Raw genomic sequence first — 14,993 nt, 5'->3', positions numbered from 1 at the left:
CCCCCATACACACACGCACACGCAGCACCTTGGCCTCCTTCTTCCCTGGGGAAGGGAGACCCCAGCCTCCTGGCGCCCAGCCCTCCTCCCTCCCCCCTTCGAAATTGGGAACCCGGCCGTCGATGCAGAAACATTTTCCTCTCAGCGAGTTTGGAGCTCCGAAGCCCCGGACCGCGACGTCCCAAAGCCGAGCCCTCCCCTTCCACCAAGCCTGCAGACCTGCTCTCCGAGCGCCCCTTGGAGCACAGAGCCAGGCTGCCGAGGGCTCGTGCCCAGGGCGGTGGTTGGTTCTCCAGGTGAGCAGCCCGGGCCGGCGGGCGGGGGGGCGGGAGCTCTGCCCGGGGCCATGCTAAAGCCAGCCGGGCCCGGAGCCCCGTCCCGCTCCCTCCCATCTCCCTCCTCCTTGAGGACACGGAGAGCCCGGGTCCGAGGGCCCCAGCAGCGGCAGCAGAAGCCAGAGGCCGGTCCCCCGAGCCCCTGGCTCTCCTTCCCCATCCCTCCACACTTCCTTCCAGGTCAGGGAGCCGAGAATCCGCCCCGCCCAGCAGACCCTTCCTGGAAGAGAGCAGCCCGCTACGGGAGCTCTGGATCTGCTTCTTCCTTGCAGCAGGCAGGCTGGGGGTTAGACTGCGGGGAGAATGTCCCGGCTGGGCCGTGCAGGCCAGAGGCTGGGGGCTGGGAAGGGCTCCTGATTCCCTCGCCCACTTCTCAGCCCCTGACCTCCCAACCAGGGGGTTCTGCAGATGTTCTGGAGAGCAGGTAGGGATGGGGGAAGGAGGGAGGCCTTGGGGCTCCGGATCCCCAAGCACCATCAAGTCACGGGAGATCCTGCTCCCTGCTGCCCCATGCCGGGCCTCTGATCTCCCGGCTCCCAGCCCGCTGGGTGGGCGTTACTTTCCACAGTCTGCATCCCTGATCTCCGAGAACCCTCACCCAGAAGGGTCCCGGTGGCTGGGCTCTGCTCTCTCGGCGACCCAGGCCCCTCCCACCCGCCTCAGCCCCGAGATCTCTAAGCCCCGCTGGCCAAGATCCAATGAGGGAGCTTTGGGGAAGCGCGTAGTGCTGCGCCTGGCACACAGTAGGTTTGTTCTTTCCTGCCAGCCGTCTCTGCCGGTGACTCCCGATCCCTCCTCGTGGCTGCTCTGCCCCGGGCTTCGGTTCCTGCGTCCCTGGCCCTAGCCCCAGCCCCCGCCTCCCCACAGGTCCGGGCTACTCACCTCTGAAGCCTCCGGAAAGTAGCTCCACTCGCTCAGCTCGTGCGCCTCCATCTTCACCGAGGGGGCGGCGCCCAGCATCCCCCGGGGGGCGGCTCTGGGCCAGCCCACCCCCCGCACCCCTGGACCTCAGGGCCCCTGGGGGTCTTGGGCCGCTCCGGGGATCTCCAAGCGCTGAGGCGGTGGGTGTTGCTCTGCTGCGCTGTGCTGCCTGCCTGGCCGGCGCCGGCCCGCGCGCTCCCCGGGGCTTTATAGCCAGGTAGCCTCCGCCCCCGGCGGGGCCCGGGCTCCCTCCCTCCCCACCTCTACCCCTCGGGGAGGAGGGGGAAGGGGGGAAGATGCTGCAGAGCTCGGCGCGCCCCCTGCGGGTCGGTGCGGCCGGACCCAGGTGTCCCGGGCTTCCCAGCCAAGAGCGGTGGGGAAGAGACCCAGCGGGGAGATTGGCCCAGGAGTCCCGGCACCCAGCAGGAGCCCTCTGGTGGCCGCCTGGGGACGGGTCGTTTGGAAGATGGAGGAAAGTCAAAGAACTAACTATGGACTTGGAAGGAACCAGCGAAGGGGACCATCGAGCCCAACTCTCTCATTCTCCCGACGAGGAAACTGAGAGCTGAGGAAGCTTGTCCAAGGTCACCCAAACAGCCCGTGACACCAGCTCCAGCCCTCATTCCGTGGCACTCGGGGCACAGGGACCAGCAGGTTCCCCTGTTCACTCTGGTCCTGGGGGATCCCAGAATCCCACACTCTCTGAGCTGGAAACATTCCTTCGTACCAAGCAGGTCGAGTCTGGTTGGCAGAAAAAAGAGATCAGTCAGGGATCCTAGAAAAACGGGATTTAAAAGGGGCACACATAGGGCGGCTAGGTGGCTCAGGGGGGTTGAGACAGGTCCTGGGTTCAAATCTGGCCTCAGATACTTCCTAGCTGGGTGACCTTGGGCAAGTCACTTACCCCTATTGCCTTGCCCTTACTGCTCTAAGGCTTGAAACCAATACACAATGTTGATTCTAAAGATGGAAGGTAAGGGTAAAAAAAAAAAAAGGAAGAAGAAGAAGATGCAGCGGGAGAAACAGAGATGGGGGCTTAGACAAGAATGGAGGCTTGAATGATCATTCCTGTTATATCTTCAGGACCTGGGCACACCCTCCAGAACCCTGTCCTGGCCCTTTCTCTCTTTACCCACATTCTATCCATGACCTCATCTGCTTTCTGGGGTGACACTGTCTTCTCTGTACAGGTGACTCTCAGAACTCCATAGCAGCCTTCATTTCTCTCCTGAGCTCCTACTGGGTGCCCTCCAGCACCCCCTAAAACTCAGTGCTCCAGCTAGACTCCTCCTCTTCCCCCTAAAGCCACCATTATTCCTAACTTCCACGCTTCTGTCAAGGGTCCTGACATCCATCCTGACTCATCATTGTTCCCTCCTCTCCAGCCAGCTGTCCTGTCTATTCTATTTATTGCATTTGTCCCTGTCTCTCCACTCACACAGCCGGCACCGTAGTTCGAGCCCCCTCTCTTCTCCTTTCAATTATTGTAAGACCTCCGAGTCTCTCCTCTTTCCATCCACTCTCTCCCCTTTCCAATTCAACCTCCAGATGGCTGCCAAACTGACATTTCCAAAGGACAGAGTTGATGATGTCACTCCCCTATTCAAGAAACATCAGCAGCTCCCTATTGCCTTTAGGATAAATTAATGCTCTTGTTAGTCTTTTGAATCTCTTCCCAATTGGCTTTCTGTACTTTATGGGCCAGCCAAACCACCTTGGTACATGAAATTTCATCTCCCATCTATGTGTCTCTTTGCTCAGGCTTGGTCCTTGTGCCTGGAATGCTCTCCCTCCTTCCTTCTGTCTCTCTTGGAATCCCTACTTCCATTCAAGGTTCATCTCAAGTATCACCTCCAAGAGGTTCTTCTTCCTCACTTCTACCTTCTGGCTTTCCTAAATTCCATCAGATCTCAGCATTAATCTTACCTCCTGCCAGAGGGCGTGGCTGGTCTCTACCCCCATTCCTACCCCTACTTCTCTGATGCCTTACCTGAGGGCTTATCTCCAATTTATATTATAGTAGATGCACCACAGCTTACTAGCTGTGTGACCCTGGGCAAGTCACTTCACCCTGTTTGCCTCAGTTTCCTCATGTGAAAGAGCTAGAGAAGGAAATGGCAAACCACTCCAGGATCTTTGCCAAGAAAACCCCAAATGGGTCACAGAGTCAGACAGGACTGAACAACAACAAAAGAGGAATCATGCTTAGGTCTGCCCTTTTTGGAGGGCCATACTGAGCTTTCACAGATATTGGTTCCTCTGGTTCCAACTTGGAAGCCTTTTGCTGGTCATTAATGGCTGAGTGGTTGCTACAGTGTGATGTCAAAAAAGTCTTTCATTTAACTCCAGTCCCCAAAGAACCCATGACTCATAAGGTGCTGAGCCGGAATTGAGTATACATACAAAAGGTGACACACACACACACACCTATCCTGGCTTTCTTTTCCTTCCTGGCAGGGAGGGAGACAAGGATTACTTGGAACTGCCAGGTTGGGGAGGGGCAGCTGGTTACACCTCCTTGTTTGGCAGCCATGTGTCCATATGGCATGTCTGTTTCTTATGAGTTCATTCTTTCTGGATCTTTGATGAATGAGTATTCCAAGATGAGAGTGCCCAAGTTATCTTGCAAATTTAGGAATTCCAGAGATCTCACTGAAGGTCCAATAGGTGACCAGAGATGGCGGTAGTAACTGCCAGAATGGTAGAGGCTGATGACAAAGTAGTTTCATTCAGATAAATGGAAAAAGCTGATGATAACTTCCAGGAATGAGACCCCTTACAGTGGACAGGACCAACTGTACTCTAGAAAGATAACAATCTGAAGACTCCAGTGGAAAACTACCCAAAAGGGGAAATTCATGAGGACCCCACAAATGGAAGAATGGACTCCTAAGACCAAGGCTTGGGAAAATCTCTTCACCTTTATCTCATTAACTTTATCGTTTAATTCTGAGCACACTTTCCTCAGGGACCTTGTGTATGCAAGGGAGAGTATACCCCAACTCAAGGGGGAATGTTTTATATCAACTATTTCACCTATACCTTCTTAGTAAAATGCCCTTTCCTAAAAAGTTAATGGAAGAAGGTTGGCTCAAGGAAGGAAGTCAGCCTCAGGAGTCATCTTCAGCTTGAGTCATTGTCTTCACCTGCCTCTTGGAGGGAACTTGGGTGAGTGGATAGCTGGCTTTCCCTTCCTGTCTTCTGGAGAGAGTTTGATTCTGGTTGAAGATCAACAAGTCCTGGCTGAGTCGAGCACTGGATTAGTTAGATAGGCTAATGTTTTCTCTACCTTTTTGTATTTCTCTGCTTTCACCCTTTCCACCTCTTTTGTAAATAAAAGCTATTAAAGTAATTTCAACTTTGAGTAATATTACTTTGAATTGGCAACCACCACTATTATTTATAATCTTCATAAATTTTAGACAAAACATTAAAATTTAATTCTTACAGAGTGGAGACTCATGACTACAATGCTAGAAACCCTAACTTCTCAAAATTATCCCTAGTTTCCTGAGGGAAATAGTGGTCATTTCCCTCTGGAGCATCAACCTGCTAGTAGCAGTGGAAGTTTGGGGAGAAGCCCAAGAGTGGGTTCTATATAATTAAATATAAACTATATATAAAGTCAATATAAAATAATTGGTTGGGGAGATACACTGGCACCTTTGAGGGGAGGGGTATCAGGGGAGGCTTCATGTAGAAGGTGGCATTTGAGTTGAGCATTGAAGGAAACTAGAGAGTCTAAGAGATGGAAATAAGAGATGGCATCCATTCCTGGCATGAGGAACTAGACATGAAGATAGGATATGAAATGTCCTATATGAGGAATGACAGATGCATTGAGCTGGTGGAGTCACCAAGGCATGACAACTGATTCCATGTGAGCAGTGAGGGAGAGTTGGGAGTTGGAGATTAGTTCAATTAGCCCGTGAATCTGGAAAATTTAAGATAGGGGTAGGGAAACTACACTTTCCACTCACACGAAATCTCTGTCTTAATTCAGGCTTTTGATATCTCTTTCATGGATAGTTGGGATCGCCTCTTAATTAGTCCCCCTGCCTCTAGACTTTTTCCTCTTTTCTACTTCTCTTTCATCTTCCACATAGATGCCAAAAGGATATTACTAAAACACAAGTCTGACCAGTCATTCAGAAATTCAGAAAGCTTCAGTAGCTCCCTGTCCATTCTAGGTTAAAGCCCTTAGCCTAGAATTTATAGCCCTCCAAAATTGTTTCTTGTACTTTTCTAGTATTATTTCATATTATTCCCCTTCATTCTCTTTTCCAGTTTCAATAAGCCACTAGTTATTTCCAATACATAAATTAATATATTTTATTATTAGTATAATTCTTTCACTGAAGACTTATTTAGCTGCATTGCAGAAATTTTTGTAGGCTGTTTCATCATTATCATTGTCTTGCACATTATTCTATGACTTCTTTGACCTATTCATTTAGAATTTCATTATCATGTCTCCAGTGAATTCTATCCTTTATTCATACTCCCTAAATTGATAACTATTTTTTATGGTGTTATGGTTTGTAAACAGTTGACTATTTGTACTATATGTAAATGTTCACTATTTCCACTTTTTCATATTTATTTTCACTATTTTTGTGCCTTAATACAATTTTTGTGTAATTAGTGCTAAGGAATATATATACTTCCAAAAGGTGCCAAATATGAGAGACATTAAAGTTTCCTACTATCATTGTTACTATTTAAATCTTCTTACAATTTCAATTAACTTTTCCTTTGTGAAGTTTGAAGCTATACCATTTGCTACACGTTTGTCTGCGGTTCCTAGAGATTAATGTAATTTCTTTTTATCTCTACATTATGGATTTTTGCTTTTGCTTTATCTAATGCAATGATTGCATCTCCTACATGATTTCAACTCCTTCTTCTTGGATTCACTTGATTCATAATAAACTTTGTTCTGGCCTCTAGTTTTTATTTTGCATGTGTCTTTACTTTAGAAACGTTTCTTATGGGCAACTGATAGTGGAGTTTTGTTTTCTTATCCAGTCTGTCACTTTTTCATTTTATTGGATTGTTTAATCTATCTACATTTAATGTTATGATAGATTTCTATCTTTATTCATTTGTGTCTCTAGTATTGCTTTTTTTCTAAATGAGAATTTTTCTTGTCCCACCCATCAAATTTCACTCCTCTCTCCATACCTTTGCTCAAGCAGTTGCTGGTAGCTGGAATGCATTCGCTTTTCCCTTCTCCCTCTTAAAACTTAGTGCTTCGGGGCAGCTGGGTAGCTCAGTGGAGTGAGAGTCAGGCCTAGAGACAGGAGGTCCTAGGTTCGAACCTGGCCTCAGCCACTTCCCAGCTGTGTGACCCTAGGCAAGTCACTTGACCCCCATTGCCCACCCTTACCAATCTTCCACCTATGAGACAATACACCGAAGTACAGGGGTTTAAAAAAAAAAACAAAAAAAAAAAACTTAGTGCTTCCTTCAAGACACAATCCAGATGCTACCTCCTATACAAGATGCTTCCTAATCCCTCTAGTTTTTAACTCTTTTCCTTTTGAAATTACTTTGTTATTTACTTATCTATTTGTATATCGTTCTCCTTACCACCGATAGAACATAAGCTACTTGAGGAAACTTTCATGTTTCATTTTTGTCATTGTGCCACTGGTGCCTAGTTAAGTCCTTGTGACAAAGCAGGTGCTTCATCAGTGTTGAATCTAAAAAATGGGATGAGTACTCAGTGGCAGAGATGAGGAAATCAGAGGCAGATCCATAGCATCAGAGGTAGAGTATGGGCTTAAGGTCAGAGATGTGAGCTCCCAGGCAGAAATAGCAATTCAGAGATAGGGAAGAGTCCTTGGACACAGGGTTCTAAGACCCATTGGTGATAGGGGTAGAACCTTAGACCTGGGGATGGTGAAGCAGAGATGGGGATGGGGTTTCAGAGACAGAAATGAGGAGTCTGTAGTCATGAGGGCTGGGGCTCAGAAACAAAGATGGATTATCACAGGCAGTGATGGAAACTCAAGAGATTTAGATGGACACACAGCTATGGGAATGGGAACTCTGTGAGGAGGATAGGGGTTGTCATGGAAGTGTCTGAGCCCAGGACCTCCCATCTCTAGGCCTGGCTCTCCATCCACTGAGCCACCCAGCTGCCTCCTTTTTTATTTATTTATTTATTTTTGAGGCAAACAGAGCACGTCACATGGTTAGTAAGTGGCTGAGGCTAGATTTGAACTCAGATCTTCCTGGCTCTAAGCCCAGCATTCTATCTGCTTCACCACCTGGCTGCCCATAGTAGGTTCTTAAAAATGCTCATCCCTTAGTTAGCAGCACAGTACAATGGAAAGAACGCTGGCTTTGGAGCCAAAGGACCAGAATTCAAATCCTGCCCTTCTACTTACTCCTTGTCTAAGCTCTGTTGGGCTGACCTCGATGGCCTCCAAGGACTGCCTGTATCCCCAAAGCCTGGCCCATAGCATGAGGGTAATGGAACATTCTGATTGCACTGAATTGAATGGAAATGAACACTGGAGGGGGAAGTGGCCTTCAGAGGCCCCTGGGAACCCTCAATCCTCTCAGTAGTCAGTCAAAAAACATTTAAAAAACCTTTTTTTAGAGGAAAATCCTCATTCTCTGTCTTGCTGCAGAAAAACAATCCATATAGTCAAGAAAAGCCAATTTCCCTCCCTCTCCGTGATCATGTCCAAATAACAAGCCTCCGTGTGTGCGTTTATTTATTAAACCCTCACCTTCTGCTTTAGAATCAAGATCTTAATCCAAGCAGAAGCATCATAAAGGCTAGGCAACCGGGGCTAAGTGACTTGCCCAGGGTCACACGGACTTCCTATCTACAAGTCTGACTTTCTATCTCCTGTCACTGTCACTTATTAAATACCTGTTGTAGGTCTGGGGCTGCAAAGTCAGAGCACAAAGAGGCTCCGCATTCACAGTAATGGGGGTGGGGAGACGTATATCAGAAGATACCTGGGGGGTTGGAAGAAGTAGGAAAGGCTCCCTTGCAGGTAGGGGCGCCTAAGCTCCAAAGTCAGGGCAGAGAGGGTGTCCGGTACCGGCGCGGAGGACAGTCTGGCCAAAAGCTCGGAAGGGATAAAGAGCACGTGGGGGGTTGAGCTTGGCCATCACAATTTGGAGCATATGAGGGAACAAGAGACTAAAGCTGGGCTGGAACCGGAAGCCCCTAGCATTTTGCTCCAGCGGCCTGGGGGAGCCACCGGGGTTTATGGAGAAGGAAAAATGAGTAGCAGGGAGGGCCCAGAGGACAGGGCACTAACGCAGGCAGGGGACGACGCGCTCCCGGACGCCTTCCGCCAAAGCCCAGGAGCCTGCAGGCCACAGCTCTCCGATTCCCCGCCTTCCCGCTGCTGCCACGAGGCGGTCAGGAGTATCCCCCGCCCCCGTGATCTCTTCCGCTCCGCTGCCATCCTTCCAAGGAGAACTCCATTTCCCACAATCCTCCGAGAGCCCTCTGGCGCTCCGCGTCGCAGAGTCCTCTATCGTAGAGTCTCTTTCCGGCCTCGGCCTTCCGTCGGGCCCGAGTTTTCCTGGGCTAGATGTTTCCCTTGGACTTCATTTCCCGGCATCCTTAGCCCTCTCCCTGCCTTTGTTTCCTCCTGGGGCTGGCGCGCACCTTTCCGAAAACTCCATTTCCCGGCGGGCCTCGCGGAGCCGCGCTTGCGCAGAAGCGGCATCGGCAGTCGGCCCGAAGATGGCGGCGGCTGTGAGGAGAAGGCGCTGCCGAGGGCGGCGTGAGGGGGACGGAGGAAGAGAAAGGGGGACTAGGGCAGAGGGCGAAGAGGGAGAGTAGAAGAGGATGGGAGGAGGGCGGCCGCCGCAGGACTTGGACCCGCAGGGGAAAGGAAACATGACGGGCGGGGCGCAGAACCCTGGGGAGGAGAAGCCCATTGGGAAGAGGGGCGCGATGGGCGAGACCATCGTGTGTGTGTGGGGGAAGTAGAGGGACAGAACACTGCGGGCGAAGGGGGACTATGTGAGAGAACCCTACCCCTCCAGCGATTGGAGAGACCATCGTGCGTGGGGGGAGGGCGTAAGGAGGTTGGAGGGGGGAAAGGGGCTGGAGGAAGAATCTGTGAACCCTAGGCTCAGTAGGTGAAGTCATGGGGAGGGGGGAGGGTAGAAGAGGTGCGTGAACCATGAGGAGAGGCCTTGGGTGATGTGAACCCTGGGGGAGAAGAGACCATTGGGGTGATTAGAGAGAAGAGAGAACCCTGAAAAGATAGAGACCTTTGGGGAGAATGAGGGGAAGAAGAGAACTTTCCCATTGGGGAAAATGGAGAAAGAGAATTCTGGGGAGGTAGAGACCTTTGGAGGTGAGAATAAAACACGGGGAGGTAGGGACCATTAGGGAGAATGAGGAGAGAAGAGAACCCTGGTGTGGTAGAAACCATTAGGATTGGGGGGAGAAGAGAACTCTGGAGAGGAAGAGACCATTGGGGAGAAGGGGGGGAGAAAGCCATGGGGAGGTAGGTAGGAAGGGCAGTAAGGTAGTGAATTCTGGGATGGTAAGGACCAATATAGGGAGGGGAAAACCTTATAGTAATAGAGACCATTCAGGGAAAGTGGAGGGGAGGGGAGAACCCTTTTGGGAGAGTAGGAGGGTGATGGCGAGGTTCATTGGGTGGAAGTATCTTTGAGGAATCAGACACTATGTGGGAGAGGGACTGAAGACTGAGAGAGATGGAATGTTGGACTATCCTAGAGCACTTTGGAGGATGACCTGGGGAGATAGAGACCATTAAGGAGTAGGGAACCTAGGGGCAGAGAATGAGACCTTCCTTTGGTGGAGGAGGAGTTAGAAACCCATATGGGAGGAAGGAATCAGCTTAGGTTAGGGGGAAAGGGAAGGACCATTTGTGGGGACTCTGGGGGGAAGGCCTGCAGTGAACTCACATTTTGTCTCTGATCCTTAGCTGTGTGACCCTGGGCAAGTCAATCACTCTTAGCCTCTGTCTTATTTTTTATGAAATAGGCTATCATATTGCCCATAGCACCTACCTTATATAGGGTTGTTGTGAGGACCAAATGAGATAATATATGTAAAGTGCTTTGCAAAGACTTTGGGGCTTGTCGGCTCTTATTAAGTATTGAGAGGAGGGAGAAAGGGGAAACACTATGAAAAGGGAGAAGGGGTGACACTGCTAGAGGGAAGGAGAAGGGGCTAGGGAGTGGAAGGGATGGGGATAGAGAATAGGGCAGGAAAGCTCATGAGTGGGGACAGATAGCATTCTCTAGATGAAGAGGTGGACTAAATTCATTCAGTCCACAAATATTCAGTGGCCACCTCGTGCTCAGTGGTGTAGTTGAACCAAAGATGAATGAGATCCTGTTCTGAAAGGGGATTAGGGTGATAATAGCAAAGGGATAAGGACAGCTAGAATTAGTGTTAGCCAGGGACTTTGTGTTAGGTGGTCAGATAGATAAAGGAGACCAGATGGTCTGGGAGGTCTCTTCAGCTCTCTACCATTTGTAAAACGTGAAAATGCCATGTGAATGTGAGCTGCTGTTATTACCCTGAGGGACCTTCTATCTCTGTCAGTTGGTGTTTCAGGGGTTCTTCCAGTTTTGATGTCCAGGCTAGAAAACCCTCCTCATGGAGAGGAGAAAGGCAGTGATGGAGATTGTTTCCTTGGGATCTGTCTGCTGTCCCCAAGCCTGTGGAGAAGGGGAAAAAAAAATAAGATAATCAGTTAATGTCTATCTCGCCCCTGACTTGGCTGTAGACCTCCGCTTTGGCTCAAGAATCCAGTGGACCAAGGGAGTCTTCTAGAAGCAGAAAGTTTCAAAGCTGAGGCAGCCTGCTGAGGCTCCTTTGAGCCTACAGGGGAAGGAAGAGATTTTAGAGAGCTAAACTTGCTACCCTCAGATCCCTGGCAGATAGGCAGCTCATTCTGGAAACTTCAAGGAGAACCTAGATTCATGTCAACTGTAAGAGGGAATTTTTAGGTATTATATAGATATATATTTTAAGGTGTGGCTGCCAGGAATCAATAATTCAGATTGATTCCATAATTAAAATAGACCCAAGGATTGCTTCTTAGGTTCAAGGATTGGGTTTAAGGTAGTTTATTTACAATAAGGAAGGTAGAAGGTAGGGAAATAGAGAGAGGGAGAGGCTAGCCCGAGCCTACCTGAGGCCGGATGGGGAGAGGATTGAAAGGCTAATTAAACTCATCCCAGAAGTGCCCTGGCCCCACTTCCACAAAAGATCATATAGATCTTAGTGGGAAGTAGCCTAGATTTGGGGTCTGAGGGCTTGGTTTGAGGCCTGACCCAGCCATTTGCTTTGTGGCCCTGGAGGCAGGAAGATGGAATTCAAATCTAGCTTTTGTCATTTCCTAGGAATGTGACCCTAGGCAAATCATTTAACCCGTTTGCCTCAGTTTCCTCAACAGTAAAATGGGGATAATAACAGCACCTGCTTCTCAGGGATTCCATCAGCTCATTTGTGTGTTGCACTTAGCCCAGTGCTTGGTCATAGTGCCTGCTATAGAAATGCTTATTTCTGGGGGCAGCTGGGTGGCTCAGTGGATGGAGGACCAGACCTAGAGATGGGAGGTCCTAGGTTCAAATCTGGTCTCAGACACTTCCCAGCTGTGTGACCCTGGGCAAGTCACTTGACCCCCATTGCCTAGCCCTTACCACTCTTCTGCCTTGGAGCCAATACTTGGTATTGACTCCAGGACAGAAGGTCAGGGTTTAAAAAAAAAATGCTCATTTCTAAGCCTCCCTCCTCCTTCCCCAAATGTTAACATTTCATCCCCACCAGTGATGAGTTTACCACTTCCCTGGGCAGCTTGGGCAGTGTAAAGTAATGGATAGTGCTGGCCTAGACCTGATCTGGAAGGTTTCCCCAGGGGAGCTCCCTTATGTCATCCCCAAATCCTGAACAGTGGTCCTTTGGATTCCTTTGTTCATTGACTTTGGGAAGCTGTCTAGATTTTTTCTTTTTTAAACCCTCCCCTTCCATCTGTGTATTGGTTCCAAGGCAGTGACTTACCCAGTATCACACAGCTAGGAAGTGTCTTAGACCAAATTTGAACCCAGGGCCTCCCATTTCTATGCTGAGCCATCCAGCTGCCCCTTATTTGGACTTTTCTTGCCTAAGACTGATGTGGTTTGCCATTTCCTCCTCCAGCCCATTTTACAGATGAGGAAACCGGCCAACTGAGTGAAATGACTTGCCTGAGGTCACACAGCTAGGAAATGTCTTGAGGCTAAATTTGAACTCGGGTCTATTTGACTCCAAGCCTGCTGCTCTAGCCATTGGGTCACCTAGTTGCCCTCTCTGGATCCCTAGTGGTTCTGAAGTACTTCTGTTGAGCTCCAATCTGCCTCTTGTGTTTTTCATCTAGTTACACTGATGGAAGGGCTTAGAAACATGGAGGCAGTCTGGGTGGTTGAGGCCTAATTTAGGACTTTGGGAGACCATCATGGCCTTCCCCAAATAGACTGTTTTTAGACCATCACCTTCTGTCTGAATATCAGTTCTAAGACCAAAGGGCGGTAAGGACTAGGCAAAGGGGTTTTAAGTGACTTGCCTAGGGTCATACAGCTAAGATGAGTCTGAGACCCAAGTCCTGACTCCAGGCTCCCCATCTACTACCTGGCTAAGAGGATCTGACTTGGGGGTGCTTTGATCTTCCTCTGGAGTTTAGTGAAGGCCAGCGCATGCCGTTCTAATCTCAAAGAGATCTGATTTCCTTCGACACTATCTAGTCCAGTCCCCTCAATTTAAAGGGGAGGGAACAGACCCAAGATGACAGGTAGTGAAAGGGCAGGATTTGAATCCACAGTCTGACTAAATCCAAAAGTACATTACATCGTCCCAGATGTGCAGGACATTTGGGAGTATCTAGCATAAAATGTCAGAATTAAAATTAGATTTAAGGTGACAGTATCAGTTCCATACCCCCCCCCCCATTTTAAAGATGAGGAAACTCAGGCCCACTGTGGAGAAACAAATTGCCTAGATTTCACTGACCTTAAGCAGCCCAGCCTGTGTCTTTGAAGCTGTTACTGACCTTTTCCCATCTCTGAAATGCTGGCTTTGGTAACTCCTATCTGCCTGAAGGCAGTGTGGTCTCAGGCTAGTCGCAGGCTCCCTCACCCAATTCTAAATCTTCTTTTAGAGAACTTTCCTTCCTCACCCAGAATCCTCAGGTACTTCCAGCTGGTCAACTTTGAGCAGGTCATGACTGCCTTGTGCCTCAGTTTCCTCATCTGTAAATCTTTGCGGATAGTAGTCTTCAGGGCTGTTGGGGAAAGGGGAACACTTGCTGGGTCAGCCATAAAGTCTTGGAGAAAGGGCAATTGTTCGTCTCAGTGTGGCTTTCTCTCCCTCTCCTGGCAGAGTGGGCTAGAGTTTAGGAAGATGAGGTTGGGGAAGGGGAGCTTCACCCCATCTCTCCTGAGCCCTTTGCCCTTCTTCCCTCCAGGGCGAGGATCTGACTGCAGCCATGGCGAGTGGGAGTGGGAGTGGGGACAGTGTCACCCGCAGGAGTGTGGCCTCCCAGTTCTTCACCCAGGAGGAGGGCAGCTGTGTGGATGGAATGACCACTTCAGAGAGGGTGAGAACTAGGCTGGAGCCTAGATGGGGGGACCTAGGGCTAGGAAGGCAGCTTGCTGAAGGGGGATGTGGGAACTAACAGTGGCTGGGGCTCTTGGTGGGGCAAGGTCTTGGGTCCCAGAGTCCTCAGCTCTCCCCTCATTGCTCGGCAGGTGGTTGATCTTCTGAACCAGGCAGCCCTGATTGCAAATGATTCAAAGATCACAGTGCTCAAACAGGTGAGGTGGGATGGGCTGCTGGAGGGCTTGGGTGAGGCTACCCAAGCAAGCCAAGCTGGAGAGGCCCCCTTGGCCTTGGAAACAAGTCTGGAAAGGGGACAAATCAGGGCCTGGAGCAGATGGAAGGAGACAGGGAAGGCACTGGCACAGGCCAGGAGGACCTCGGAGCAAGGAGCTCCCCCAGATAGAAGGAACCTCCCTGGCCACCTGGGCCAAGAGTACACTAACAGGACTCTTCTCAAAGGCCTCCATTCAGGATTTCCTTGTTAGAAGTTTCCCCTGACCTCTGGCCTCCGGCTGCCTCTGCACAGTTCCCCTCTGCATCTGGTTCTGCCCTCTGGGGCCAAAGATACCAGTAGAATCTCTTTTCTATAGTCCAGCATTTCAAATGCCAACTACTGTTTGTGACTCCGTTTCCAAGGTGGGCATCGGTCTCTCCCAGCTTTGCTGTTCTGTGTTCAAAGGTTGCAGCATAGGGTTTTAGGAGGAAAGATCTAGGTAGAATTTGGGCCTGGCTAGGCACCGCGGAGGCAAATGGGTCGGTACTATGCCATTTGGACCCGTTTTACCTTCCTCCCCATTCCCTTCTCCACGTAGGTCCAGGAGCTGATCATAAATAAGGACCCAACCCTGCTGGATAACTTTCTGGATGTGAGTGAAGCTCCGGACAGCTGGGGAGGGGGCTAAGCTGGGCCTGACCAAGCCCTGACACTTGCCCTTTCCGCCCTCGACAGGAGATCATCGCCTTCCAGGCTGACAAGTCCATCGAAGTGCGGAAATTTGTCATTGGCTTCATCGAGGAGGCCTGGTATGGCTCTGGCTGAAGCAGAGGGGCCGGGCGGGTGTGCTCTGGGGCCTCTGTGACCCCCTCTCCCCAGTCCCTGACCATTGGGTAGATGGACCGGATGAGCCTCCAGCCCC

At 50.1% G+C, this 14,993-nt stretch overlaps 2 protein-coding genes across 3 annotated transcripts in view; one reads left to right on the top strand and one right to left on the bottom strand.

Moving 5' to 3' along the window:
* Positions 1–1,295, bottom strand: part of FOXA3 (forkhead box A3) — a 9,532-nt gene extending 8,237 nt beyond the window's left edge. Inside the window, exon 1 of the mRNA XM_044671097.1 lies at positions 1,218–1,295. Within this exon, the coding sequence (XP_044527032.1) occupies positions 1,218–1,295 (78 nt within the window). The remainder of the gene's footprint in view (positions 1–1,217) is intronic.
* Positions 1,296–8,958: 7,663 nt separating this feature from the next.
* Positions 8,959–14,986, top strand: LOC123242963 (symplekin-like). Of its 2 annotated transcripts, none has more exons than XM_044671095.1 (5): positions 8,959–8,988; positions 13,724–13,855; positions 14,007–14,072; positions 14,670–14,723; positions 14,807–14,986. In XM_044671095.1, the coding sequence occupies exons 1-5, from the start codon at positions 8,977–8,979 to the stop codon at positions 14,894–14,896; spliced, it is 354 nt and encodes a 117-aa protein (XP_044527030.1). In that variant the 5' UTR covers positions 8,959–8,976; the 3' UTR covers positions 14,897–14,986. The 2 variants fall into 2 exon arrangements, with proteins under 2 accessions (XP_044527030.1, XP_044527031.1); XM_044671096.1 differs by lacking the exon at positions 8,959–8,988 and adding an exon at positions 9,401–9,598.
* Positions 14,987–14,993: the final 7 nt, after the last annotated feature.

This window comes from Gracilinanus agilis, chromosome 3 (genome assembly GCF_016433145.1).
Source record: "Gracilinanus agilis isolate LMUSP501 chromosome 3, AgileGrace, whole genome shotgun sequence".
In the NCBI taxonomy this organism is placed as follows: Eukaryota; Metazoa; Chordata; class Mammalia; order Didelphimorphia; family Didelphidae; genus Gracilinanus; species Gracilinanus agilis.
The sequence above is the reverse complement of the archived record's forward strand: the minus strand, read 5'-3'. Positions and strand labels throughout refer to the sequence as shown.

Excerpts from the sequence above, each read along its gene's own strand:
- LOC123242963 (XM_044671095.1), top strand. Across the intron at positions 13,856-14,006 it reads GAATGACCACTTCAGAGAGG|GTGGTTGATCTTCTGAACCA; the intron begins GTGAGAACTAGG and ends ATTGCTCGGCAG. Across the intron at positions 14,073-14,669 it reads AGATCACAGTGCTCAAACAG|GTCCAGGAGCTGATCATAAA; the intron begins GTGAGGTGGGAT and ends TTCTCCACGTAG.